Genomic DNA, 27,844 nt, shown 5'->3' with positions numbered 1-27,844 from the left:
GGTAATGGTTTTAAAGGGGTATGAACTTCAAATAAATTGTATCCCTACTTCATAAGGGAATTTCACCTACCTGCCCAAGATGATGATGACAATAGGCCAAAAGCTAACGATTCCAGCAGGTGATGAGTATGAGTCGATGTCAACAATAAATTCATAAAAAGTCATATGTCACAAACTCTATAAGTGAATTTCTAAATTATATTATATATATTGTCAAGAATCTAATTTTAGAATTTAAAGAATTCAATTTAGAAATTAATTAAATTATGATCGTTGCCATATTTACAATTACTTTTTACATTAAAATCTTGTTTAGAAGGAAAAATGGTTAAATAAGTCTTCAAACTTTACACCAAAAGTCAACTAGACACCTAAACTTTTAACGAGTGCACTTAAACCCTAAATAATGTCAAATTGAAGTAAAGAAGTCCAAGAACCGGTAAATGACTTGTTATTTCAATTCAAGCGAAAAATCCGACGAAGTTCAGGCAAAAATCTGACGGCCGAACCATCATCGGTCACCATCTACCGGAGAAGGCGACCAGTTGGTTGATTATTTACCTTAATTGAATTAACAGCTTCATAAATTATAGAAAAATATTATATGTACTTTTCATTTTCTACGCTCAATTTTTATTCTCACATTAAATTTTTTTTTTTTTATGTAAACACATTTACAGGGTCCCACATGTAATTATTGCACATTTGTTTTTTTATTTTTTTTTACATATATATATATGGTTTAGTGCTAATACATTTCACACCAAAACTAAGAAAAGAGAAAGAAAAATAGTGTGCAAATTATGAACAAGAAGAAGATGATAAGCGACGATGGAGATAGCCTTTTTTCGAATGGGAAAGCAGAAAGAGGCAACGATGGCGTTTACTCCGGCGGCTGCCCACTCTCGCCGGCGGTCATGGCGACGGTGACCTCCATTTCAGATACCTTCTTGCCGGCCGTTGATGTCCCTCAGCACGCCGCCGTCGACGACGACTCCGTCAAACTTTTCTTCCAAACTTCTGCCTCCATAGCCGGAACTCCACAACGTGTAAGCTTTCTTCTTCTTCTTCTTCTTCTCCGATCCTTTCTTTTAACAACCTTTGCTTCTTTCAAGTTTCTTTTATCTTAATTAATTCTCAGTTTTTCATTTTATATGCCAAAAAATCATATATATTCTCCGTTTTTCTTTATCCAGTTTTCCTGCCATCTCAAAAAAATGGATATTATTTCACTTTCATGATCGAGTAACATTACGTTCTTCCTTATTCAATTCGTCATAGTCATATGTAACGAGTTTAATTTTACTATACATCACTTTTATTATATTTTAATTTATTTTTTATTAGGAAAAATGGTAATTTATGTCCCTCCATAATATATCAATTATCAATATATATATATATATATATATATATATATATATATATATATATATATATATATATATATATATGTATTGCGGTACCGTAAAGTACGGGAGGAAAATTGATTTGAGGGGAAACAATTACACTACGGGAGATGCAATATATGTATCATTTTGAAAATTGAGGGATAACATTTATATCGCTAATAATTCAAAAGTGACATTGATAATTGACATATTAGAGAATGGTCCGGGTTTAAATTACAATTTTTCCTTTTTATTATACGGAAAAGAATGTTACTAAAGACTATATAATAATCATTATCATAAAATAATTTTTTTTTTTTTTAAAAAAACAAAATTAAAAATCCTACCATGTAAAATTTTAAATTTTTTATACATTGTGTAATTAGATAAACATGCACATACATACAACTTTTTGGTTTGAGGCTTGCTCAAACAATGTTGCTAGTTTCTCTCTTTTTTTTTTTCTTTTCAAAAAAAAAAAAAAAAAGAGGAGAGAAACTAGCAACATTGTTTGAGCAAGCCTTAAACCAAGAAGGACAATAAGCGATTCTCATACAAAATCAAACTTGAAAACTTATGTTACTAAATCAACAGTCTGACTAACTTAACTGCAATTGTTATAAATTGTGACCTTTTACCATTCCAATGAAACCATTACCCCTAGAAATATCCTCGATTTGATTATTTTAATCTCATGAAGCGAAAAATACAACTACAACGAGCATCGCATGTATTCATTAATAAGTAAATAGCTGTGATCTTGATTGACCATTAATTATGGCATTTAATATATGGCACGATAATGTTATAATAATGATGAATTAATTAATAGGTTGCGTGGATGATAAGTGAAAGGTTGCAACATCCTAAGGTGATATTACTCCGGCTGGCACTGTGGTTGTTGTCAACGAGGATAGGAACGTTAATGTTGTGTGGTAAGGCAAGCTTGTCGTCGCAGTTTCCATATTTGCAGAGCTTTCCTGAGATTTCACCACACAAAAGAGCAGAGATAGTGAGATCATGGTCTTGCTGCTACATCAAAATCCTCAAAACCTTTTACCTCGGCATGAAGGTTATGGTTCTCCTTTCATTCTTCTCTCAGGTATGTGTCTGGTTTCAATAATGCGTTCGATTCTTGTCAATAATGTTCTCTCAGTTGAACTTATCACACAAGGTATTCCTAATGCAGTTTACTTCTTTTGTATGGTTTGCTAACTATTATCCAAGAATAGAGGTTAATTTACCAGTGTACACCCTCAGTTATATAGTGGTCTGGTCTAAATTTGTTCGTCTCCAAAAAAAAAAAAAAAAAAACAAAAACAAATACTCAATACAATGAGTCATTCCGTAAACCCACTGCCACTGCCACCACCACCGCAATCACTACCACCACCATCACCACCGCAATCACTACCACCACCACCACACCACCACTTATTATTATTATTATTATTATTATTATTATTATTATTATTATATAACAAATAACACCATCACCACCACCGCACTACCACCAACACTCCACTGCCACCACCACCACTACCACTACAACCACACTACCACCACCATTTATATTATTGTTGTTGTTATTATTATAAATATCTTTATATTTTAAGCAAAACAATTAAACTGTTTAATTATACAATTCGACCTATTTTGGAAATATAATAAAGTTTTGGGCACCAAATTCTAACCATAATTAAATGTCAACATGCATGCATAAGTGCATGACCGTACATATAATAATTGAATGTCCATGTGTATCATGTATGCATGCATATATAACGTGGGTATACCTTAATTTATTAGGTTTTATGTGCATTCCTAACGAACAACGTATGACCAATACATTCTATATTCATGACAAGAACATACATCAGCTTGGCAAAATTTATTTATTAAGACCTTTTTTTTAAAGTTATAATTAAGTTTTTATTTTTTCTTTTATAAATAATAATAGTCGACACTCTATGTTTGAAAAAAAAAAAAATCCTTTTAATTTTTTTTACTAATAACTTTATTATTTTACTGTACGTTTCATAATTTTACTCATTAACAAATTTATCAAATACTTTTAATTTTAATTATTAATTTATATTTTCTATATGATTTACACGCTAAACACAAAAATAATGTTTATTCAATGCATACTATTTGTAATGCTTATAAATTTTCACCGTCATCCCATAATAATAAAAATAATACCTAATATTTGAAGTCATTATATTACTACTGTTACAACTACTTCGTATAATAATAATAATAATAATAATAATAATAATAATAATAATAATAATAACATTAAATGTTTGTAGTCAATTTTATAATTAAAATTTGGGCCAATATCATATTTATGTATTAACAAAGATAAGATGTGACTCAAAACCTCTAATGCCAAATTTGTCAATAACATTTATTTATTACTTAAAGATAGCGTTTGGCATTATTTGAGGTCAATTTTATAATTAAATGTTGGGTCAATACTCAACAGTCTGATATACACACCTAATACCAAATTTGTTAATCACATTTATGACTACACTAGTCAAATATGGCGTATTGCACAACTAAATAAATACTTAATGACCAAAAAACAACTATAAGAAGATAAATACATTGAACATAACCAATACACCGAACAAGGAAGAAATGCAAAATTGAGGAAAATGTGTGTAAGTATTTAAGATATTTTTGGTGTAATCAGGGATTTCTATTGTCAGACACAATGACTATTTCCCTTGCTGAATTGTAGGCACCTCTAAAAGTAGGACAGCTCGCTGACCTAAAGAATTAATATTGCTCCATACCCAAAGTCAAGCATCGATCTATTGATGTTTGGTTAAAGATGAATGAATCTTCTGTATAAGAAGATATACACAATATACAAATTATTACTTTGAAAAATATAATAATAATTATAATGTTCATAAGATTAATTTTCAAGCTATGTTGCAGAACCCTACTACATTAGTATTGTTTTCTGCAGATTTGAGCAAGAAAATTTTGTCATTATTAATATTGTTCTTATTGGCAGTACTGAACTGGTTCTGTTGATTGTTGTTTCAGGTAAATGAAAACAATGAAAACATATCATGGAAAGCAATAGACTACTGCGGCCCGGACCCTGACAGCAACAAAAAACCAGCAGGCAAGAGCAAGAAATGGATAACTAGGGAGCAACATATGACATTATCAGAAGAACAGAAGAAGGGAGAAGAAGATGTTATACCTATGAATCCAGAGCTCCTCCTAGGGCCACTTCACAAAGGGGTCATTAATCTGAATCAAGAACCTCGGCGACAAGTTTTTGACAGGCTGCAGAAGCTGGGGTTTCCTGTTTCGCCTTGCATACAACAGAAGGGGTCGGGGAATCCATCGTTCGTTATAGAGTGTGATGCTGTGGTGGTGGGATCGGGGTCCGGGGGAGGGGTTATAGCCGGGGTTCTGGCAAATGCAGGTCATAAAGTTTTGGTTTTGGAGAAAGGGAAATATTTTGCCAGAAGTAGCCTTTCACTCCTGGAAGGGAGTTCACTGGATGAAATGTATTTAGGGGGTGGATTGGTGGCAAGTAAGGATATGGACATTTTACTGCTGGCGGGGTCGAATGTGGGAGGGGGCTCGACGATAAACTGGTCTGCTTCGATTCAGACGCCTCCCCATGTGCTCAAGGAATGGGATGAAACTCATAAGCTGGAATTGTTTGGGAGCAAGGAGTATAGGCACGCAATGGAGACCGTGTGTTCGAGAATGGGAGTTCAGAGTGAAGTTGAGGATGAAGGGTTCCAAAACATGGTTTTGAGGAAAGGGTGTCTCGAATTGGGGTATCCCGTGGAGACAATCCCCCGGAATGCTTCTCGTGATCACTACTGCGGATGGTGCTCCTTTGGCTGCAAAGACGGGAAGAAGAAAGGCACGTCAGAGACATGGCTAGCAGACTTGGTGGATTCGGGGAATGGGGTAATATTCCCAGAATGTGAAGCAGTGAAAGTGGTACATAATAAGAAAACAGGAAGAGAACAAGCGGCAGGAGTTATGTTTGTATACCAGAACAACGGGGCGAAAGAATTCTGCTTCGTGAAGTCCCGGGTGACTGTCATTGCCTGTGGAGCTCTGTGTACTCCGTCGCTGCTCAAGAACAGCGGGCTGAGGAACCCGAACATTGGCAGAAATCTTCACCTGCATCCAGTGGTATTCGCCTGGGGGTACTTCCCAGATGCCCCGGGCTCTAAGGCCTGGCCAGAACCAGAAAAGAAAAGCTACCAAGGAGGTATAATGACTGCAATGTCCAAAGTTGTGGCGAATTTCGAAGAATCGGGCTATGGTGCCCTCATACAAACACCTTCCCTCCACCCTGGAATGTTCTCAGCTATCATGCCATGGCTATCAGGCACCGATATCAAAACAAGAATGCAAAGATTTTCAAGAACAGCGATTCTATTCGCCCTGGCTAGAGACAAGACCTCCGGGGAAGCCCCATCCCCATTCTCCATAAGCTACAATATGCAAAAGACTGACAAAGTTAGCCTGAAAAACGGGCTGGAGAAGGTTCTGAGGATATTGGCAGCTGCCGGAGCTGAGGAGATAGGGACCTGCCATCGAGCCGGGAAGATACTGAAACCGAAGGGGGCTAGCAGAGACGAAATCGACGAGTTTGTGGAGAAAGAGAGCTCAAGGGACCTGGGAAACCTGTCAACACTCATAGGCTCTGCACATCAAATGGGGAGTTGCAGAATGGGGGTGGATCCAAGGAGCTCAGTGGTTAACCCCATGGGGGAAACTTGGGAGGTGGAAGGGCTGTTTTTGGCCGATTCCAGCGTCTTCCCAACGGCTCTCGGCGTCAATCCTATGGTCACCGTTCAGGCCATTGCATATTGCACAGCACAGTCTGTGCTTAAGTTCTTGAAAACACACAACCATATGCAGGGATACATTAAAGGGGATTCTAACTTCTAAGTTCTAAGAGCATCTCCAACCTACTCAACACCAAAACATCAAATTTCTCCATCAAATGTCACATCAGAATGAATATTGTCCGCATATTCTCACACCAAATTTTATTCATCTCCAGCGCATTTATACAAAACACCAAACTTTTACACTAAAATAATTTTATTTTTCAATTATTAGTTCGAATTTAGTTAATTTAATATAATTTAGTTCGAACTTAATTAGTTTAATATAAAATATAATTTGTAATGTAAATAATAATTTTTGTTAACACTAATTTTTTTATAGCATTAATTATTTTTAAAAATCGAATTTAACAATATTTTTGAAAATTTAATTTATTCCACAATAATAATACAACATACAACATCTAGTACATTTAATTATCGGAATTACTATATCGTTCCCACAAATGCTCAATCAATGCATTACAGAGTGCATAATGAGCTTCTTTATCTTTAATTTGTCTATGCCGAGCAAGAAATTCTTGAAATATAATATTCTCATCTCTAGCTATATCAACTTCAGGAGTCGGTGCTTCCTTCCAACCTTGTGTATCTGCTTGCTCATCACGTTCGTCCTCAATGATCATATTGTGCATTATAATGCAAGATGACATTATATCATGCAATACACATTTATCCCAAAAACGTGTCGGTCCCTTGACTATTGCAAATCGTGATTGGAGAACTCCAAATGCCCGTTCTACGTCTTTTCTACACGCTTCCTGCATCATCGCAAATAACTTCTTTTTGAGTCCTCGAGGTTCATGAATTGTTTGTACCAATGTGGACCATTTTGGATATATACCATCTGCTAAATAATATCCAGTGTTGTACTGTTGTCCTTGAATAACATAATGACAAGGAGGTGCTATACCGTTTGCAAGATTTGAAAACAAATAAGATGCCTCCAACACATTAATGTCGTTATTCGACCCCAGCATACCAAAATGTGCATGCCAAATCCACAAATCATAATCGGCTACAGCTTCAAGAATAATAGTTGGTTCCCTACTCCTCCCAGCATATTGTCCAGCCCAGGCAGTTGGACAATTTTTCCATGTCCAGTGCATGCAATCTAAACTCCCAAGCATCCCTGGAAAACCATGTTTTTCGCCAATTTGAAGCAACGGTGCAACATCATTAGCATCAGGTGCTCTTAGATATCACTCCCCAAAGACCTCTACAATTGCTCGACAGAATCTCTTCAAACTTTCAATTGTAGTTGATTCTCCAATCTGGATATATTCATCTGCTGCATCTGCTGGTATTCCATACGCCAAAACTCGAAACGCCGATGTAACTTTTTGTAAAGTAGATAAGCTCAGTCTACCAATTCTATCTTTCCGTTGCACAAAATAGTTGTCGTGGCCTTTAACAGCATTGACAATTCGTCGGAACAAATTTCGACTCATTCGAAACCGTCTACGACACATTGCTTTAGAATATTTTGGATACTCTGAAAAATAATCATTCCATAATCTTCGATCTGCTTCTTCACGATCACGATGAATCACTCTATGACCAAAAGTCAAACCTCCATGCCTTGGGGGTTGATTATCCATATTTTCCATGTAGGAAGCTATGACAAAGTTGTCGCTAGTATATGCATGGGTTAATAACTGTGTTTGTGCTCGTATTGCACTTGCGGGGTTGTACTCAGAATCCGGTGATGATGATGGTGAAGAAAATGACATAGGACGTTTTCCAGTGTTGGAATTCATATTTGAATTTGTATGTTTAGAGATAGATGATAAGGGGATGAATGCTCAATTTGTTGGTAATGAAGAACATTTTTATAGGCGTGATCAGAATTGTTTAGAACCATTAGATTAGATCGCGAAGATCACATCCGTTCATTGGTATGCTTGTCCTTTTCCACACATACTCCAATAAAAGAGATCACATGCATCTTTGAATCAGCTTTTATCTGAAATGTTTATAACCATTAGATTTTATCTAAGACAAAAGTGCCCTTATTAAAAATAGGACAAGTCATGAGAAGGACTAAAAGTATAAAAAAAAAAAAAAAGATAGTTTGGGATGTTAAATGACAAAAACGTTAGCCTGACTAAATTTAGAATTGCCACCAAATATAATGGACCTATGGTGGAATTAACTCAATTAAATATTATCACATATAAATATTATGGAGTAGCCAAGACCTTGTTGTATAATGGCACCAAAGTTGGACTCCCATATGAGAAGTTGTGGGTTCAAGCCTCAGTGCGTAATAGAAAATTGCATATTTCGTCCATAAATTATAAGGTACTTATAGAATTCGTCAATATATAATTGTTGGTTGTGTTCAATTTTCGTCCCTAAACTATCATTGATATTGCACTTTTAGTCCCTTTACTAATAAAACATTAGGGACAGAATTCGCAACGCTAGTATAGCTTAAGAATGAAAAGTAAGTATGAAAAGCGCAACGCCAATTATAGCTTAGGGGAAAAACTTGAGCACAACCAACAATTAAGAGTGAATTCTTCAATTACCCTATAACTTAGGGATGCAAGTTGTAATTTTTCCAACATCTAATTATATAAATAACATTATATATAATATATATGTATTTCGGAGATTTAGGGTCTGAATCGGGTAAAAACCCCGTCCTAGTCCCCGTCCATTGTGGGATGGAGAAACTCTCTTCATTCTCGTCCCGTTTTTCTGAAAAAGGTATTTGTTCGTGATTCCGTTGGGGTGGGGACCAAGTTTTTCTATTGGGCCCAGATTAAATTGCCATTCCTATCACATTATAATTATAACTAGTATTTTCACCCGTGCGATGCACGGAATGGAATTGTAGTAATATATTAAGAATATTTAAATCGATATATAATTATTTAAGAGTTAATTTCACCAGAGGTCGCTTATTTTTTCTGACAATTTCAAATTTAATCCTAGACTATAAATCTATAATTATTATTCTATGTTATAATTCTTACGTTAATATTCTTACTATTATTATTAACACTTAATTACTTTTAGATATTATTATTACCACTTATATTATTATTATTATTATATTATTATTATTAGTATCTTTTCAAGTACTGTTAGTATATAATGGTCGTGAGTCACAATAATAATATAACCATAATTAAATATTGTAGTATTGTATTCTGTGAGTCACAATAATAATATAGCAATAATTAAATATTCTTCAATTCTATATTCTTCTAGGATTTCTATTACCATAATTAATTATTCCATAATTTACCATAATTAAATAATTTGACCAATTATAAAGAAAGATTATTAAATAATGCACAGGACAATTTTTTAATTAAAAATTTTAAAAATTCATTAATAAAACATACGCTTCTCATAGTTTTTTCATAGAAACTATTTAATAAAGTATTTTTTAAAGAAATTTGTGGGCCAAACCGCCTACGGCAGTTTGTGGTGGATAGATCTCGAAAAAATACGCGATTTCAAAAAAACATTTGTCCAAAACGGACAACCGAGTAAAAAGTTATGCCTTGCCGAACTTTTGACACTTCAACTTAAAAAAAATAATTAAACGTCGGATCAGCCAGCGAGGCGGCCGTGGAGAAGGCCGATTCCGGCCTTCCTCGCCGTGGCCAACGGCTCGATTTTTGCAACACTGATATATAGTATAGATATAGATTAGAATATGAATAGTATTACACAATTTTATAATATTAGAATAGAATTATAACCCAGAATTATTGATGTTAAAATTTCAGGATTTTGTTTTTATATATAGTATAGATTGTATTACACTATTTTATAATATTAGAATAGAATTTTAATGCAAAATGATTGTACGAATGGAAAAGTAGAAATCAATATATTTTATTAGGAAGAGAGATTTTTTAGGAATTGGGCGGGAAGTTAAAATTTCAGGATTTTATTTTTATATATAGTATAGAATAGATAGTATAGATTGTATTACACTATTTTATAATATTAGAATAGAATTTTAATGCAGAATTATTGTACGAATGAGAAAGTAGAAATCAATATATTTTATTAGGAAGAGATATTTTTTAGGAATTGGGCGAGAAGTTAAAATTTCAGGATTTTGTTTTTTATATATAGTATAGAAGTATAGATTATAATATTCAAATAAAAAATCAATAAATTTGTATCAACCTTAGACAAGTGTCGTTAATCAAATTAAATTCAGAGTTAATACCCAAAATAGTCGCTCGACTATGTCGTAATTACCAATTTGGTCCTCGACTATCATTCTTACCCAATTAAGTCCTCAACTATACAATTTTTACCCAATTTAGTCCTTTGTCAATTTGACTGTTTGTTGACTGTCAAAAGTGGAAATAAAGTTGTAATTTTACAAGTTTTCTCCTTCCTCCTCATTTAGCAGCGCCAAACCATGTAGCAATAAGCTCCGGTTGGGTTCTAAACCTGTCAGTATCGAAGTAGTGGTTATGCATCGGATAACCCATGAATTTGATTTCCAACGATTTTTTGACGATCGAAATCTGATCGGAGTGTATTGCTGCATGGTTTGGCGCTGCTAAATGGAGAGGAAGGAGAAATCTTGTAAAATTATAATTTTATCCCGACTTTTGACAGTCAACAAACAGTCAAATTAATACAGAGGACTAAATTGGGTAAGAATTGTATAGTTGAGGACTAAATTGGGTAAGAATTGTATAGTTGAGGACTTAATTGAGTAAAAGTTACATAATTGAAAATTTAATTAGGTACGAATAGTAATTGAGGACCAAATTAATAATTATAACATAGTCGAGGGACCATTTTGGGTATTAACTCTTAAATTCATACAACCAAACGAATAGAACGAGTTTATGTTGGAGAGTAACTTTTTAGCGTAGAATGTAGCATTTGTGTTTTACCTTTTAACTCTGTCTTTCTCCTTATTTTCTCCGTTGTGAGTAAAAAAATCTGCGATTTTCACCTGCCATAACCACCGAGGAGGCCCCAGCAAGAGAACTCAAACCTGTTTTCCACGTGTTTTCTACTCTTCATCCTCACAAGAGGTGATTCATCGTTGTCTTCTTCATCATCTTCATATCTTCTTCTCTCTGTATTTATACACTTTGCAGATACTATACTCGGATTAGATCGCCCAAATTTGAAGCCCTAAAGTCTAAACCCAGCTGAGCTCCGAACTCCAAAACCTCATCTTCAATCGAATTGAGGATCTGGGAATCGGATTAGGGTGGGAGTTCTGATCGGAGTTGTAAAATTTGGCCGGGAATCGAGGATGGAGCAGCTGAAGACTATCGGGCGGGAGCTCGCAATGGGGTCGCAAGGCGGGTTCGGTCAGTCGAAGGAATTCCTGGACCTTATAAAGTCGATCGGCGAGACCCGATCCAAGGCGGAAGAGGACCGCATCGTGCTCAACGAGATCGAGACGCTCAAGCGGCGCATCGTGGAGCCCGATATTCCGAAGAGGAAGATGAAGGAGTACATAATTCGGCTCGTCTATGTGGAGATGCTCGGCCACGATGCGTCTTTCGGATACATCCACGCCGTGAAGATGACCCACGACGATAGTTTGTTGCTCAAGAGAACTGGATACCTCGCTGTGACATTGTTTCTGAATGAGGACCATGATTTGATTATCTTGATCGTGAACACCATTCAGAAGGACTTGAAGTCGGATAATTACTTGGTCGTTTGTGCTGCGCTCAATGCTGTTTGTAAATTGATTAATGAGGAGACAATCCCCGCAGTGCTGCCTCAAGTGACGGAGCTGTTGGGGCACCCCAAGGAGGCTGTTAGGAAAAAGGCTGTCATGGCACTCCACCGGTTTTACCAGAAGTCTCCATCTTCTGTACATCACCTCATCTCCAACTTCCGGAAGGTGCATCCTTTTCGAATGTCTAATAATACATTACTAGTGAATAGTGATAGGAAAGGTTTCAACTTTGAAGGCCAAAATGTGTTTGAATTTTAGTATTTATTTTGAAATCATAAGTTTTGTAGCAATCACTTCTGAAAAAGGTCATTTTTTGAGCATTGAATTCAGTAGTGAACTGTGGGAAACTGAATTAAGCCGTGTGAAATGCTATCCGAAATGAAAAGCTGCTTTAGTGGAGAAACTGGCTTCTTTCTCTCCATTTGATAGTTCTTCAGTAGCTTTATATTCATTTTCCAGGTGATGCTGAATGGAAAGGGAATGTGGGCATTAAAGTAATACAAGATTTTATTTGTTACCAGAATGTGTTTGAATGGCATTAACTCCAATGACAATGTGCTAAGTCTTAAAAGTCTGAAAACAATGTGATTTAAGTTTTATTATACTATGCACATGTCCTTTTTACTTGAACTTATGCTGTTCATAAATTTTATCATTGCTGCAGAAGCTCTGCGATAATGATCCTGGAGTTATGGGTGCTACTCTCTGTCCTCTTTTAGATCTTATTACAATTGATATTGAGCCCTATAAGGATTTAGTGGTCAGCTTTGTAAGCATTCTCAAGCAAGTAGCTGAACGGAGATTGCCAAAGAGCTATGATTATCATCAGACACCTGCACCATTCATTCAGGTATATAGATAGAATTCTATGCCCCTGATTTTCAGTAGTGCAAATGTGGAATATGATTGTATGCAGTTTGAATAATCTTTGACATTTCATATATTCCTCTCCTGTGCGTTCACTTGTTAGCTCTTTGGTTCCTGGATTAATATGGCCTTTACTGAATAATTATCTTCACTGTTACTGTGCAGATCAAATTGCTGAAAATTTTGGCACTACTGGGTTGTGGTGACAAAAAGACAAGTGAACACATGTATACCATTATTTCTGAAGTAATGAGAAAGTGCGATTCAACAAGTAATATAGGAAATGCTATTCTATATGAATGCATATGCTGTGTTTCCTCCATCCATCCTAGCCCCAAGCTATTAGAATCTGCAGCTGATGCAATTGCCAAATTCTTGAAGGTTTGTATTCTGGAGATTTTTTTTTGTTTGTTTGTTCCCCTTCTTCTTAGGTAGATTCTTTTTTTATTTAATGGCATGATTAATTTCTGTTTTTACATGGTGGACAGAGTGATAGCCATAATCTTAAGTATTTGGGCATTGATGCACTTGGAAGGTTGATAAAGATCAGCCCAGAAATTGCAGAGCAACACCAGCTGGCCGTAATAGATTGCTTAGAGGTGAACACTGTTATTTCCGAGTTGCACTCAAAGTATGATATTTCAGTTGCTGGTACTTTGGAGGCACTCATTTGACTTTTTCTTCATGCTCTTATAGTTTATAATTCTTTCTCTCAACCTATTGGCATAATAGAACCTTGATTTGCATCTTTTTCTCCCTCTCCTTGGTGCTTAGTGTGGACAAAATAGCTACTATGATTCCTACATTTAAATGCTTATTTGGTGCGTATCCTCCGCCAAAAAGTAGAAGTTGGGCAACACTATAAAGCATCTTCAAAGTTTAGGCTTTACAAAGAGAACAAGTGGTTTTCTTGTAACACTAAAACATGATACTTCATTTAAATTATCCATTTGCGCCCTCTACAGAATTGGTGCATAGGTTAATAGTGATACTTTCATGAGTACCTTTCTGGCCTCTTCTTGGTACTTTTTGATGAAATTACTTGATAAAGCTTTTCTCATTTCTTCATTTTATCGATTTAATGCAGAAGTCTTTTTCTTTTTAAAATAAATGTCTTGCATTCATTTTTGACTGTAGGAGCTTTCATTTGCTCAATTACACTAAAGTTGATTTTTGATATGCTGTGTGATACAGGATCCAGATGACACCCTAAAGCGAAAAACTTTTGAACTTCTTTATAAAATGACAAAATCGTCAAATGTGGAAGTGATTGTGGACCGCATGATTGATTACATGATAAGCTTAAATGATAGCCATTACAAAACTGAAATAGCATCCAGATGTGTTGAACTTGCAGAACAATTTGCCCCAAGCAATCAATGGTTTATTCAGGTTATTCAGTAGTGCAAGATCATACTTTACCATCTTCTTGTAATGCAGTACTGCTATATTTTTCTGCTTCTGACTGTCTGCTGCTTTAACTGTTTTATTTTACAGACTATGAATAAAGTATTTGAGCATGCAGGAGATTTGGTGAACGTAAAGGTTGCACATAATTTAATGCGACTGATTGCTGAAGGGTTTGGAGAAGATGATAATAGCGCTGACAGTCAGCTGAGATCCTCTGCTGTATGTACTTTTTAACATCTTTTGACTATCCATCTGTATCCATGTCATCTTGAGCATCTTTTAGTAAATTTCTTTAACTAGACTAACTGTGGCGATTATTTTCTTCAGTTAGAAGTTATCCATGTCTTTGCAGTTTTGAGTAGAATTACTTAGAAACTATCATACAGTGGCATGCTTTGACTATTTTTTGTGTGTATATATATAACATTCTGTTATTTTATTTTATTTTATTTTTTTTAATTTTTTAATAGGAATCATTCAGTTTTTATTCTTAATCATGAAATCATGATTATTTATACAAATATTCACAAGTTTAAATAGGGGAAGGTAAAGGAACTCTGTGTTTAACATCTTGAAAGACAACCAATTTCTCTGGTCTTGATACTTAAACCTAACACTAGCCACATTGTTGATTTGACACTGGCCACTGGTTCTCAAGTCTAAGAGCGCAATGATTAGTTTTTTGTAATTATGTTCTGCTATGCATTCCTGCATCAAAGACCTGTACTTTATAATTTGTGCAGTTCCATTTTCTTTTATATTATTCATCCTTAGATAAATATTAAGGGATTTTTTCACTAACTGTCCCCTCAACCCAACCTCCTTCCCATCTCTAACCCACAATTGAGATTAGATGGAGGCTCACCTAATAATTTCGTGTAAAAGAGAGCCAGGCATGGGATTTTATATTTCCCTGTGATCCATAAATCAAATGGGCCCCTTTATGTTACATTATTTTTTGTTAACCAATTTTTTGACTGACTGCAGGTTGAATCATATTTGCGCATCATGGGAGAACCAAAACTTCCCTCTGCATTTCTTCAAGTAGGTTCTTTGAACATTCAAGCATTTAATAGAACTTTTCATCCATGATGAAGATGTGGAGTTGTATTTTATCTTCCCTCTTATTTAAGTTATAAGTTACTACACACACAACTCCATTTTCCTCCTAAATTTGCCAAGTCAATTTAATGAATGCTATTTGATTTCTTTTGCATGACTTGCAGGTCATTTGTTGGGTCTTGGGAGAATATGGAACTGCTGACGGGAAGTATTCTGCTGCCTATGTAACTGGGAAAATATGTGATATTGCAGAGGCACATTCAACTGATGACACTGTCAAGGTATGACATTCTTTTTCTCTACTCTGAATCAATTTTTTTGCGCTTTATTTTGTCTTAAATAACCTCATGTTCTTTTAGTAAAGTGGTAAATGTTTAAGGTTCTGTTATAAGTTTGTTAGGTTTACTCATGGACACTGTTTGCAGATTTACCACAAAGATAATGAATTACTCTTATTTTTCACATAAGAACGTGAAGAGTACATCTTGACCTTGACTATTCATTGAACTTGAGCCATCACTACCTTTTCACCTTGCTGGTGTAACTGGTGTATCACTCCTCATAATTTACCATTGGTACTATTATCATGACCAAAACCTTAGAGCTTGATTGAAGGCAATATTTGGCTTTTGTTTTAAGGAGTGAGGGAGCTGAAAGAGGGTTTGAATATCTTTTTGGAGCTAAAATATGGATAAAAAGGTTAAATGCTATATTAGGATGAATACACATACACTTTCAGAGATTGCGATGTGCAAGTTCTATGCCTGATTTGCTCTTTTGAACGTTGACCTTGTTCACTGGGACATTTTGTGTGAATTGCAATAATTATTTAATTTTATTTTACTTTGTATATCAATTATTGATTGTTATGAGGCATCATTGAGACATTGGGGTTATAATTTTCTGTTTACTTTTCAGGCCTATGCAATATCAGCACTTACGAAAATATATTCCTTTGAAATAGCAGCAGGACGAAAAATTGACATTTTGCCTGAGGTAAGGTGTTTTATATTGCTACCTTTTAAGTTTACACCAATCTGTTGGATTCTCAAACTTGTTTAAGATGCCTTTTGATTCCTAAGTAAATAGAACTCCTTGAACTCATTATAAATTTGATTCCCACTGATATTCCATTCATGTTTGCTAGCTTTTGTATGTAAATACTCATAGGATCCAGTGTATGTGTGTGTGTATATATATATATATATATAGGGATCAGTTCACGTGCGAAGACTCTCCAGGTGAACGATGGGGTGAAATCTGAGCCGATCAACGGCTCAAATAAAGAAAAATTATTATTAAAAAAAACGGGCTTCTGCCAACATGCATGCAAATGATTAACTGTCTCAAACTGATGCACCTTTAAGATATAAAACTACGCATCTTAAGTTATAAAACCACGCACCTTAAGGTATAAAATAACGCACCTTAAGTTTAAACTGATGCACCTTAAACTAGAAAAGTGACGCACCTTAAGCTTTAAATATATGCACCTTAAGAAGGAGAACGATGCACCTAAAGCTTTAGACTGACGCATCTTAAGTTTCAATAAAAAAACGCACCTTAAGTTCTCAACTCAAGACATGCACCTTAAGAATGAGAACGTTGCACCTTAAGTTTGACCAATATGGAAAAAGACCAAATTGCCACTGCATTTTTTTTAAAAAGTTTTCTTCAATCTGGGCTGTTGATTTTGATTTAGATCAAGGGCTGAGATTAAACCCCATCTTTTACGTGAAGCCTATTACCGCATGTGATCCTATATATATATATATATATATATATATATATATATATATATATATATATATATATATATATATAAAGAAGCCTTGTAGTGACTATGAAAAATCATCTCTTTGCACATTGCTTTAAAAACAAGAGGGCTGGGGTTTTCTGGATGTTATACATCATCACTATGTGGTTTATTTTGTTTATTATATTTCAAAGATAAGAATATGCTTGCCAACTGCTAAGCTATTTCTTCTCTGCAGTGTCAATCGTTCATTGAGGAATTACTAGCATCACATTCAACAGATTTACAGCAACGTGCGTATGAACTTCAAGCTGTCATTGGTTTAGACGCTCGCACTCTTGAAAACATAATCCCAATGGATGGAAGTTGTGAAGATATTGAGGTAATGACAATTATCAACCTGTCTACATCCCTGAATAATTTGTCAAGTATTATCATGGTGTTCAAGACAAAAATGAGTCTAACCTAGCTTATTAAGAAATGCTTTCCTAGTAACTTCACATCTTAGTTTTTTATAAGATCTGCATAAGATCACTGTTCATTGTTGAAAAAAACTATTCAGGCAATATATGCAATGCTTTTTGTAAGCTCCCACTTGATATATTTTATAATTCTTATGCAGGTTGATAAGAGCCTCTCATTCCTTAATGCTTATGTTCAAGAGTCGCTGGAAAAGGGCGCTCAACCTTATCTTCCTGAGAGTGAACGTTCGGGAATGTCGAGCGTCGCCAATTTTAGGACTCAAGAACAGAATGGAACTTATGCCCATTCTTTGAGATTTGAAGCTTATGAGCTTCCTAAACCCTCACAGCCATCAAGAGCCTCTCCTGTCTCACTATCATCCTCGACTGAGCTTGTTCCTGTGCCATCTTATCATGAAGACGTCTATGAAACTGTGGTATCAAAACCTTCTGCTTCCGATTCAGGCTCTTCAGAAGTCAAGCTCCGTCTTGATGGTGTTCAAAAAAAGTGGGGGAAACCCTCTTACTCTGCTGCACCCTCTACTTCAGACTCCAGTGTCGTAAAGACTCAGAGTGGAGCTACGCAACGAGATGTGAGCAGTTTTAGCTCGAAAGCACCTGTTGTATTGAATGATTCAAGAAAGCAGCAAGTAGAGATTGATCCAGAAAAACAAAGATTTGCTGCTTCACTTTTTGGGGGCACATCAAAATCTGAAAGAAAGCATTCTTCTGCTACCCACAAGGCTCATAAGCCTAACAGCCGTACTGCAGACAAGCCACACATGGAGAAGAGTGCACCTTCTGATAGTGGTGCAGTAAAAACAACACCTCAGCCACCGCCTCCAGATTTGCTTGACTTGGGGGAACCAACTAGTAGTAGTGCACCACCCCTGGATCCTTTCAAACAGTTGGAATCCCTTCTTGATGTCAGCCACAGCTCTTCCGCTCAAGGATCTGATGGAGTTAGTAGTACTAAAATGGCTGATTTCATGTCCCTTTATGGAGACACGACTTCAAGTGGGCAGAGTGAAGGTGGTGTTATAAACCCTCTGTCAACTGGCACCGGCAACACAAGTCTCATGTTTGGATTTTCCGATGCATCTGACAGAAATGGTCATGGAGGAAATACAACACCACAGCTGGCATCACCAAATAGCAAGGGACCAAATCCTAGAGATGCTATAGAAAAGGACGCTCTCGTGAGGCAAATGGGCGTAACACCATCAACTCAGAATCCCAACCTGTTCAGTGACCTACTTGGATAGATTTTAAGTTATTGGACATGCTGGTTAAAGTTCAATCGAAATTTCTTCAGATTACACACCGAGTTAAGTTAAGCAACCTGGTTCCCCAAGCGGCTTGCAAAGCTGGAGGCATTTATTTTTATGTCAAAAACACCAGCTCACAACAATCTCGCTGGAGAAACCAGAGAATGGGGTTAGGTTACCCTACCTAACCTGGAGTTGTTTGTATCAGTTGCATGGCAATATAGTTTTGTGTAGATAGTAAAGCCTGGTAGAGAAAGTGCAGGGGCAGCTGAACTATATATATATATATATATAGTCTTCCCTTGTGCTCGATTTCGACCAAGTTCTTGGAGTATTTCAGAATCATAAAGGCTGGCTTGCATGTTACATTACTGTGATTGAATTTCAGTGTTCTTTAAACGCACAATGCTCTTAGTAGTTCTTTATGCATCATGTATTCTTTTTTGGGTTAGATTTTGATCAATTGACTGGAAGAGATTGCTTAATAAACACTTGAGCTACGTTTTTAAATTAGGTTCTCCAGCCTCTGGTCTTCTGAATTTTTCATCCCTTTTCATCTTATTTGTTCATTTTCCATTTACTTGTGGTTTGTTAGCATTGTTGTAGCGAGTTGTTATACCATGGATCCTGGTCCTATACGATGTATAAATTGTGTAGTTTTAGTATTAAAATTGTGAACTTCTAGTATATAAATTATGTTTTTAAGTTGAAACACAGAAGGAAATTTGTGAATACAATACAGGATCAGAATGATGTTAATATTGTGTAATTGCATTATTTGAAAGGAACTTGTGAATACACATTGCCTTGCGGACTTTGATACATTATATCAACAGTAAATTTGGATTTGACTAACTATGCTACACTAATCCCATAATAAATTTGTAGTAATTGAAATCTGTAACTTATCATGTACAGCTTCTTCTTCTTCTTCTGTCTCTGCAAATACTTTCTTCTATGATCTCTCCCTGCCATATTCATTGGTGTTAACAATGGTGATTTTGAGCATGAATGCATTCATCTTTCTTCTTGCAGTCACTTGCCATCAATAGCAGGGGGGTGGGGGTCTAGAATTGCAGATGTCATTGCTTTCTTCCTCACTTTACTGCAAATAAATATCATGGAAATGGGGAATTTTTGTACTTTTTTCTAGATTTTCTTGAAGCATATCTTAATGTGATGAGTTGAGTGAATCCTTGAGATAAAGATTTATGGGCAATCCATTCTGGGGAAGAGCAAAGGGCCCATACTGAATCCCATTCTGTGGGCCCACCATAGACCACCTGCAACACAGGAACCACAACAAACATTTCACATTCTATTTTTAGGAAATGAGAAATTAAAAAGAAAAACAGGTACCGGTATCTTTTGTACTCGATATTATCATATATATCAATAAAATTATACTAAAAATGATAAGAAGTCGTCGTTAATAATATTTGATACAATCATAGTAGTATATATGATGACATATATATTTTCATATAATTATATGTTTGAGGTTGTTTCACCCACCTGTACTTTGTGGTTAGATGGTGTACAAGAACCAAAATCTCCAGCTTGGAAAACTCATTTCCAGGACATGCATGGGCCCCATTGCCAAATGGCATAAAAGTATTGGGTTTTGGAGCAACCTGCCACAAACCACAGCAAAAATGGGTTGTCTCAGTTCAAGGAATTTAAGAAAACAAGAATCCTTAAAAAGGTATATATACATATACATCATCAAGGCCAAAAGATTACCTCAAATCTGGAAGGATCAAATGTCTCTGGATCTGGGAAATGATCTGGGCTGTGATGAATGTTTCTAAACAGAGGCAACACTTTCCACCCTTTTGGTATGAGATACCCTGAATTTATTTTTTCAAGAAAAATGGATTTATGACATCAGAATCATAGAATAGAGTTTGACCAGGCAAGAAATGGGTAGTTTTGACTTTGTCAAGCTGACCTTCAAACTCCACATCTTCCACAGCTTCTCTGAAAGTGAAAGACAAGATTGAAGCCACCCTTAGTGTTTCCTGAATTACCCTTGTAGTAATTGGCATCTTCTTTGTATCTTCCCAACTCAAAACCTTCCCCTCTTTGCTCCTCATAATGGCCTCTTGCTCAACCTACAAAAGGACAAAAATAACGTGTTCCATCTTAACTAAATGCTTATTGTTTAACATAACCATAAAATTATACTTAAAATAACTAAATGATGCATTCTGCCTCAATTAAGATTGAATAACGTGTTCTGCCTGTTTTAACTAAAACTGAATGACGTATTCTGTTTCGTCTAAGGCTAAATAACTTGTTCTTTTCCCGATAAGACTAAATAATGCGTTCTGTCTTAGTTAAGACTGAACTGAATGACGAGTTTCGTTACAGTTAGGACTATATAACTTTATGTCAAGTTTGATATTAAATTGAAAAAATATTTCATTTTAACTAAAAGGGTAAAATTAATAGTGAGATTGGCATGGGAGCTTACTGTGACAGCTTCAAGGACAGTGGGGTTTTCAGCGAGGAACTTGAGGATCCAAGTGAGAACACTGGCGGTGGTGTCGCGGGCGGCGAAGATAACTCCGATGATATTGTCGGCAATCTGGTCGTCGGAGAGGCCTTCGGCGTCCGCCATGAGAGATCCCAGCAAGTCATTGTGGGTTTCGTTTGACTGCCTTCGAATGCAGAGGATTTTGGCCAGGATCTTCGCCAGCTCCGCCCTTGCTTTCATGGATTTGTGGAAGAGAGTTCCCGGAAGATTCACCGGCATGGAGTTGTAGCCTTTCTCGAGAATGTAGTAGCACCTCTTCAGATCTTCCCGGTAGACAACCTCGTCCTTTCCGAGTATGGATAGCAGCGCCACATTGAAAGTGTACTGTGAACAATCACACCAATCTGTTGAGTTTGTCTCATATAGAGATTATATGAATATAGACCATTGTACAAGGATTAAATGCCTATATCCTTGCAATGAGCAAAGAATGCAAGAAACAAAAATGGAGGCTCTGTTTTTGAGCTTACAGTCTTCATTTCTTGGAAGGTGTTGATGAGTTGTCTTCCCTGCAAGGAATGGAGGGTGTTGGTGGCGATGGATTCGACGGCGGGGACGAAGTGTTTGATGGATTCCGGCATGAATGCTCGGAGGACGAGCTTCCGCAGTCTGGCATGGTAGTCTCCCTGGTGGAAGAAGATGGCCTGTTTCCCCAGCATTCTCTCCTTGCTCGCCGGAAAAGTTGGCTTGAAGAGATGAGCCTTCGTCACCAGAACCATCTTCGCCGCCGCCGGGCTGGAGATCATCACACACGGACACCCCAAAATGTGGGTCTTGAATATAGAACCATACCTACAAAAAAACCATAAATTTCCCCATCACCATTGTTGAACATATAACCGTACAATCCAACTATCAACTTAAGTTTTTAGTTAAGATATAGCACATGCTTCTATTTTGGTATCAAAGTCAGACCAAAGGTCATGGTTCGAAAAAGAACTACGGATGGTTCTTCTTTACAGTTCTGTTAGGACAGAATGTGAGGTTCTTAGGGCGAGAAATTTCGTCTTTTGTAGGATATTAAGGTGTATGAACTATGAAGTAACTTACTTTTTGATTTTGGAGGTGAAGAAGAGATTTGGGTCTTGAGAGTAGAGGTGGAAGGTTTCTCCGATGAAGGGCCAGCCAAGAGTGCCAGGTGGGAGGGGCAATTTCATGGCGGAGGGAGAAGAGAAGAGCTTGAAGAGAAGAAGAAAGGTGAAGATAATGGAAGCCAAAAGGTAGAAGAAGATTGATGGAATCTCCATGCAAGATAGATTGACGTACCAAATCAAAAACGAGGATACTTTTGTTGGTCGAGTGAAGAGGGGAAAAGAGTGTGTATTTATAGGCTTAGGTAGGGGAGAGTGAGTGGAGGAAAATGGGCTTTTCAATTATATTACAACTTGGAACCCCAAACACGGCTTTAGCTGCCACTTGGGATGTGTGATTAGCGCGTGGAGTTTTGTTTGGAGTGGGAGACTAAGTACTTAGTACAACTATATCCATAAAATGTCTTGACACTTGTGAAAATTTCTATCCAAAGTGGTGTCATTCTTTGGCATCTCGCAATCACCCTAAGGGGTCGTTTGGTTCACGGAATGTCAGATTACTTTAAGGAATGTTAGATTGCTATGAATGTTAGATTTCTGTGTTTGATTAAAATTGGGATATGTAATATAATCATGTTTGGTTTAGGGTTATATTTTATTCACACACTATAATATCCTTAATATATTTTTATATATTTAAATAAATTTAAAAATTAAAATAAATAAATAAGATGATGGTATCATATATAATTACATAATTTTAAAATATTAACTAAAATATTGAACTTGAGAAACAAAATTATTTTATATGCTAACCTAACATAATAAAAATAAAAAATATATAATTACAAAAATAATTATTTATATATGTGTGTGTGTGTAATAAACTAACATAACCAAGGTTATCTTACATAACTTAGAAATTGAAGGGAATCACATTCCTTCAAAATCCTATGTGGAGGGAATGTGACATTCCTGGGGAATGTTAGATTCCCTGAGATAATGTGAACCAAACATCGGAATGTGAGCATTGGAATGTCACATTCCATTGGTTATGTTATATAACCTGAACCAAACGCCCCCTAAAAGATTTCGCATTTATTAAATTAATTTTTTGGCGAAAGACCTTGTGGTCGAGAGTGGTATAGCTTGATCCATCATTTGAGAGGTTTCAGGTTTGAACCTCAGTTTGTATAATAGAGTTAGTAATATTCAAAAAAATAAAATAAAATTGATTACATGACCAATGATTAGCGCCAGTGTGGGAGATTAGAGGAGCTCTTTGTGCGCAATGAGTAAAAGTCTAGTCTCTGTTGATCAGTTGAGTGATGAGTGGAGCTCTTTGTGCGCAATGAGTAAAAGTTTAGCATCTGTTGATCAGTTAAGTCTCTAATATGGAGATGTCTCACCTTTGTTGATCAGTTGAGTTTTACAAATTGTTAGACCGTTAGCCTCTGTTGATCAGTTAAGTCATGATTTATCCCTTTACAAATTGTCACGAATTTGGAGACGCCGGGAGTGAACGATTCCACCCTTTTGCCACAAATAAATCCAATATAAACTTATAACTCAACTCTCCTATTTTAATACTGGTCAATTAATAACATCTTAATCGAACTTTTATCTATAAAAAAAAAAAAAAAAAAAAAAAAGAAGAATAAGGGTCAAATAGACCATCGAACTGCACATGATAATACAATTAGGGCACTGAACCCAAAAAACCAACAATTGAGTCCCTAAACTAACCAATCCCTAACCATTCTTCCAATTTGAAGGTTTCCAACAAGTCAACACATCATCCTCCAAATTAATTATTTTTTTAAAAATAAAATTTAAAAATTAATTATTAAAATTAAAAAAAAAAAAAAAAAAAAAAAAACAGATTCCGGCCGAAGACGAAGAAACCTTCGTCTCCGGCCTGTTTCTTCATCTCTACGGCCGGAGACTCTTCGTCTCCGGTCGAATTTTGTTTTTTTTTTTTTTTAATTATTTAAATAATTAATTTTTAAATTTTATTTTTTAAAAATAATTAATTTTGGAGGATGACCTGTTAACTTGTTGGAAACCTACAAATTGGAAGAATTGTTTGAAATTAGTTAGTTTAGGGACTCAATTGTTAATTTTTTAAGTTCAATGACCTAATTGCATTATCGTGTGCAGTTCGATGACCTATTTGAACTTTATTCCTAAAAAAAAATTGTAAATTTTAGTACCTTTATCAAAAAGTGAACAAAAGTTCTATTTTTTTTCCAAGTTTTCGAGAAGATGTGTTGCAGACTTAGAGCTAAGTGCAAAAATGGCGGCTAATAGTAATGGGAGAGAGGAAAGGCAGAAGGCAGAAGGAACGAACATCATCACTGTTTTACATTCACTTAAATTAGACAACAAAAATGGTGGCATGCAGAGCATAGAGATGGATGAGGCCATGAGGGGGGATGGATTTGCAAACTTCTATAATAAAGTAAAACCCACTTTTCTCCACTGCATAATTTATTTATTTATTTAGGTTAAAAGAAATGTATTTATCCATCTTCCAACTTGATATAAGTAGTGCATTGCAGAGGATAGCATTTCATTTTATTAATATTAATATATAAATGGCAACTTGGGTTTCCATTTTTTTTTTTAAATGTGAATTGCCTAAGCTAAGGTCTTTGGTTCACAAATGGACCAATAATATGTTGACTTGTTTACCTCATTTTTTTTTTTTCATTTCTTTAGTTTTTTATTCTTCAAATTTTCTCTTCTTTTTTTTTTAAAAAAAAAAATAAAATAAAATTATTTTTAAACTCAATTTTCAAGAAAATAAAATACTACGGAGTAGGTTCTAATCACAACTTCAATATGCATGTTAATATTAATCAGTTAAATATAAAATTAATAACATTAGTAAATGAAATATGAATTAATGGAATTTGGGAGATGGTGGTGGTAATGGGGGAAATGTTGTTTTCTTGTAGTTTCTTTGATGCTATTTTGTTACGAACAAAATAAAAGAATCTTGACGGACTGAAATTTTGGCCGTAGGATCGACTACAATGGAATACTCATCTGGAGCGAAATTACAATGGAACACTCATCCGTGCGCAGTTACAATGGAATACTCATCAGGAGCGCAACTACAACGGAATACTTATCAGGAGCGCAGTTACAACGGAACACTCACCCAGAGCCTTAATAAATGAAGCCGGACACAGAAACGTGCCTTCAACGTATCCATTGAGATTTTGACCACAGAGAAATGGTACAAGTTGAGCATTCCATAACATATAGTTGAGGAAGTATGTTTAATGGATATAAAGTGACGGGTTGTTTGTAGGGTATTTATCGGGACTGTGATTGGATAGACAATATTACCTAATGAGAACATTAGTTTTTATTACCTAAAATATTTTTCATGAAAAATATTTTTCTAAAAGTGAAGGAAAATAGTGTATTATGTTGTTTGGAAAACTTTTTCCTAGTTAATTCTAGGTATTTTGTTTTCTTTGAAAAAAGTTTTCCACGGAAAACTAGTATGAAAATTTTGCCCTCACTATATTTTACTCCGTATTTATTATTATTATTATTATTATTATTATTATTATTATTATTATTATTATTATTATTATTATTATTATTATTATTATTATTATTATTATGTAGGGTTATATTTGTCATTATACCCATTATTCTTTATCATTCTAAACCCAACCAAACAATGAAATTTATATTCTCAACAATTTCTTTTCCACCAACCAAACAATTGAATCAATTTTCTTGGAATTTATTTTTCATGGAATTGTTTCAATTCCATTCCTCTTCAAATGCTTGGTTCATGGAAAATATTTTCATTGAATTTGAGGAAAACTAATTTTTCTTTGTTTGGTTCATGAAAAATATTTTCCATTGGAAGATATTTTCCTCAAAAATGAGGAAAACATTTTCCATGGTCCCCCCTTGGTATTTTGTTTTCCATGGAAAACAAGTAGGAAAATTATACCCTCACAAACTTTTCTTAATTACCATTATTATTATTATTGTTGTTATTATTATGTAGGGGTATAATTGTCTTTATAGTCATTATTCTTTACAATTTCAAACTCAACCAAACAATGGAATTGATATTCACAGTAATTTATTTTCCACCAACCAAATAATGTAATTAATCTCTCCGGTAATTTATTTTCCATAGAATTTCAATTCAATTTTACCTCAAATATTTTTCGTGAACCAAACGGACCATAGAAGTTGTGCATTTACTAGTTTGAGCATAATTGTTTTTAAGAATATAATACAAGTATCGCTATACACTATTTAGAAGTTCTAATAGATAATTTTTATTTACTAGAAAAAGTGTATTTGATGAACAGTCAATAGATTTAGTACAACCTATTCTAACTAATTTACATGTGTCCGGAAACTCATAAGGCTCTCAATTCAAGTTCATCCAAATATAAGTAGAAGTGAAAGATTTTGATGATCAATATACAAGTGGAGAGCTCTATTTATATAAGAGATTCGACAAATACTCCGTATAATTCTGTAATATATAGTAAGTTGTCGATCGAATTGACATGAATTTTTTAGCTAAACATTCAAATCGGTTACATCACGTACAAGTTGTTGATGTAATGGCTGGTGAAGTGGTGACGGAATTTACTTATAGTAAAAGTGTTGATAGATACGCGCTTGAATAACATTTTTAATTTCATTTAATTTTTAAATATATAAATTTCATACATTAATACTAATTTAAATATCATGAAAAATGAAATTATAAATAATTTAAAGAAAGACTAGTTAATCATTAAATACAAAATTGTACCTATATATATATATATATATATATATATATATATATATATATATATATATATATATATATATATATATATATATATATATATATATAGAGTTGCACTCGGGTACGAACGGCTCGCCCAGGCGCGAAATAGGAATGGATTCTGTTCGTCCACGTGTCCAGATCTAATGGATGAGAAACACTGATTTTTTTTTTAAAAATGCGGTGGCATTTTCGTAAATAATTGAACATCGAAGTGCAAGTAAAATGTATTACAAGTGCATGTAAAATGTATTATAGGTGCAAGTAAAAATTTACACTGAGCATCAATACTTAGTTGCACTTATAGTTCTAAGTAGTTGCACATATAGTTCTAAGTAGTTGCACACATAGGTATAAGTAGTTGCATCTAGGTGTATGAATGTTTGCGAGTGGTTTTCAGGAGTATTACTACCCGCTGAACTCAGATCAATGAATGTTAACAAGACAAAATTACATGCACTTATAGGTGAAAGTAGGTGCACATATAGTTATAAGTAGTTGCACCTATAGTTATAAATAGTTGCACATATAGTTATAAGCACACCCAGGTGCATGAACGGTTGCGGAAAGTGAATGCTAACAAGGCAAAATTATATGCACTTATAGGTGAAAATAGGTGCACTTAT

General features: G+C 35.1%; 3 protein-coding genes and 1 pseudogene across 5 annotated transcripts; 2 read left to right on the top strand and 2 right to left on the bottom strand.

Annotated features, from left to right (window-relative positions):
- Window positions 1–760: 760 nt before the first annotated feature.
- On the top strand, window positions 761–6,489 carry LOC109152632 (long-chain-alcohol oxidase FAO4A-like). The gene is made up of 3 exons (XM_019300271.1): window positions 761–1,049; window positions 2,224–2,493; window positions 4,458–6,489. The coding sequence occupies exons 1-3, from the start codon at window positions 804–806 to the stop codon at window positions 6,342–6,344; spliced, it is 2,403 nt and encodes an 800-aa protein (XP_019155816.1). The 5' UTR covers window positions 761–803; the 3' UTR covers window positions 6,345–6,489.
- Window positions 6,490–6,646: 157 nt separating this feature from the next.
- LOC109152733 lies at window positions 6,647–8,064 on the bottom strand (annotated as a pseudogene).
- A 3,145-nt stretch (window positions 8,065–11,209) lies between these two features.
- Window positions 11,210–19,333, top strand: LOC109153081 (AP-4 complex subunit epsilon-like). 2 transcript variants are annotated; one of them, XM_019300843.1, is made up of 11 exons: window positions 11,562–12,164; window positions 12,664–12,849; window positions 13,032–13,247; window positions 13,355–13,465; window positions 14,061–14,258; window positions 14,364–14,495; window positions 15,264–15,320; window positions 15,503–15,619; window positions 16,257–16,334; window positions 17,333–17,476; window positions 17,717–19,333. In XM_019300843.1, the coding sequence occupies exons 1-11, from the start codon at window positions 11,562–11,564 to the stop codon at window positions 18,818–18,820; spliced, it is 2,946 nt and encodes a 981-aa protein (XP_019156388.1). In that variant the 3' UTR covers window positions 18,821–19,333. The 2 variants fall into 2 exon arrangements, with proteins under 2 accessions (XP_019156389.1, XP_019156388.1); XM_019300844.1 differs by lacking the exons at window positions 15,264–15,320; window positions 15,503–15,619 and having other exon boundaries at window positions 11,210–12,164.
- Window positions 19,334–19,573: 240 nt separating this feature from the next.
- Window positions 19,574–22,653, bottom strand: LOC109153083 (abscisic acid 8'-hydroxylase 3-like). 2 transcript variants are annotated; one of them, XM_019300845.1, is made up of 8 exons: window positions 22,413–22,653; window positions 21,833–22,154; window positions 21,300–21,686; window positions 20,775–20,937; window positions 20,567–20,673; window positions 20,339–20,457; window positions 19,977–20,106; window positions 19,574–19,704 (listed from the first exon to the last, which is right to left on the bottom strand). In XM_019300845.1, exons 1-7 carry the CDS (start codon window positions 22,607–22,609, stop codon window positions 19,995–19,997), a joined length of 1,407 nt encoding a protein of 468 aa, XP_019156390.1. In that variant the 5' UTR covers window positions 22,610–22,653; the 3' UTR covers window positions 19,574–19,704; window positions 19,977–19,994. The 2 variants fall into 2 exon arrangements, with proteins under 2 accessions (XP_019156390.1, XP_019156391.1); XM_019300846.1 differs by having other exon boundaries at window positions 19,574–19,698; window positions 19,978–20,106.
- Between the last annotated feature and the right edge of the window lie 5,191 nt (window positions 22,654–27,844).

The sequence above is a fragment of the Ipomoea nil genome, unplaced genomic scaffold, assembly GCF_001879475.1.
Source record: "Ipomoea nil cultivar Tokyo-kokei standard unplaced genomic scaffold, Asagao_1.1 scaffold2480, whole genome shotgun sequence".
NCBI lineage: Eukaryota > Viridiplantae > Streptophyta > Magnoliopsida > Solanales > Convolvulaceae > Ipomoea > Ipomoea nil.
This window is presented reverse-complemented; position numbering and strand designations above follow the sequence as displayed.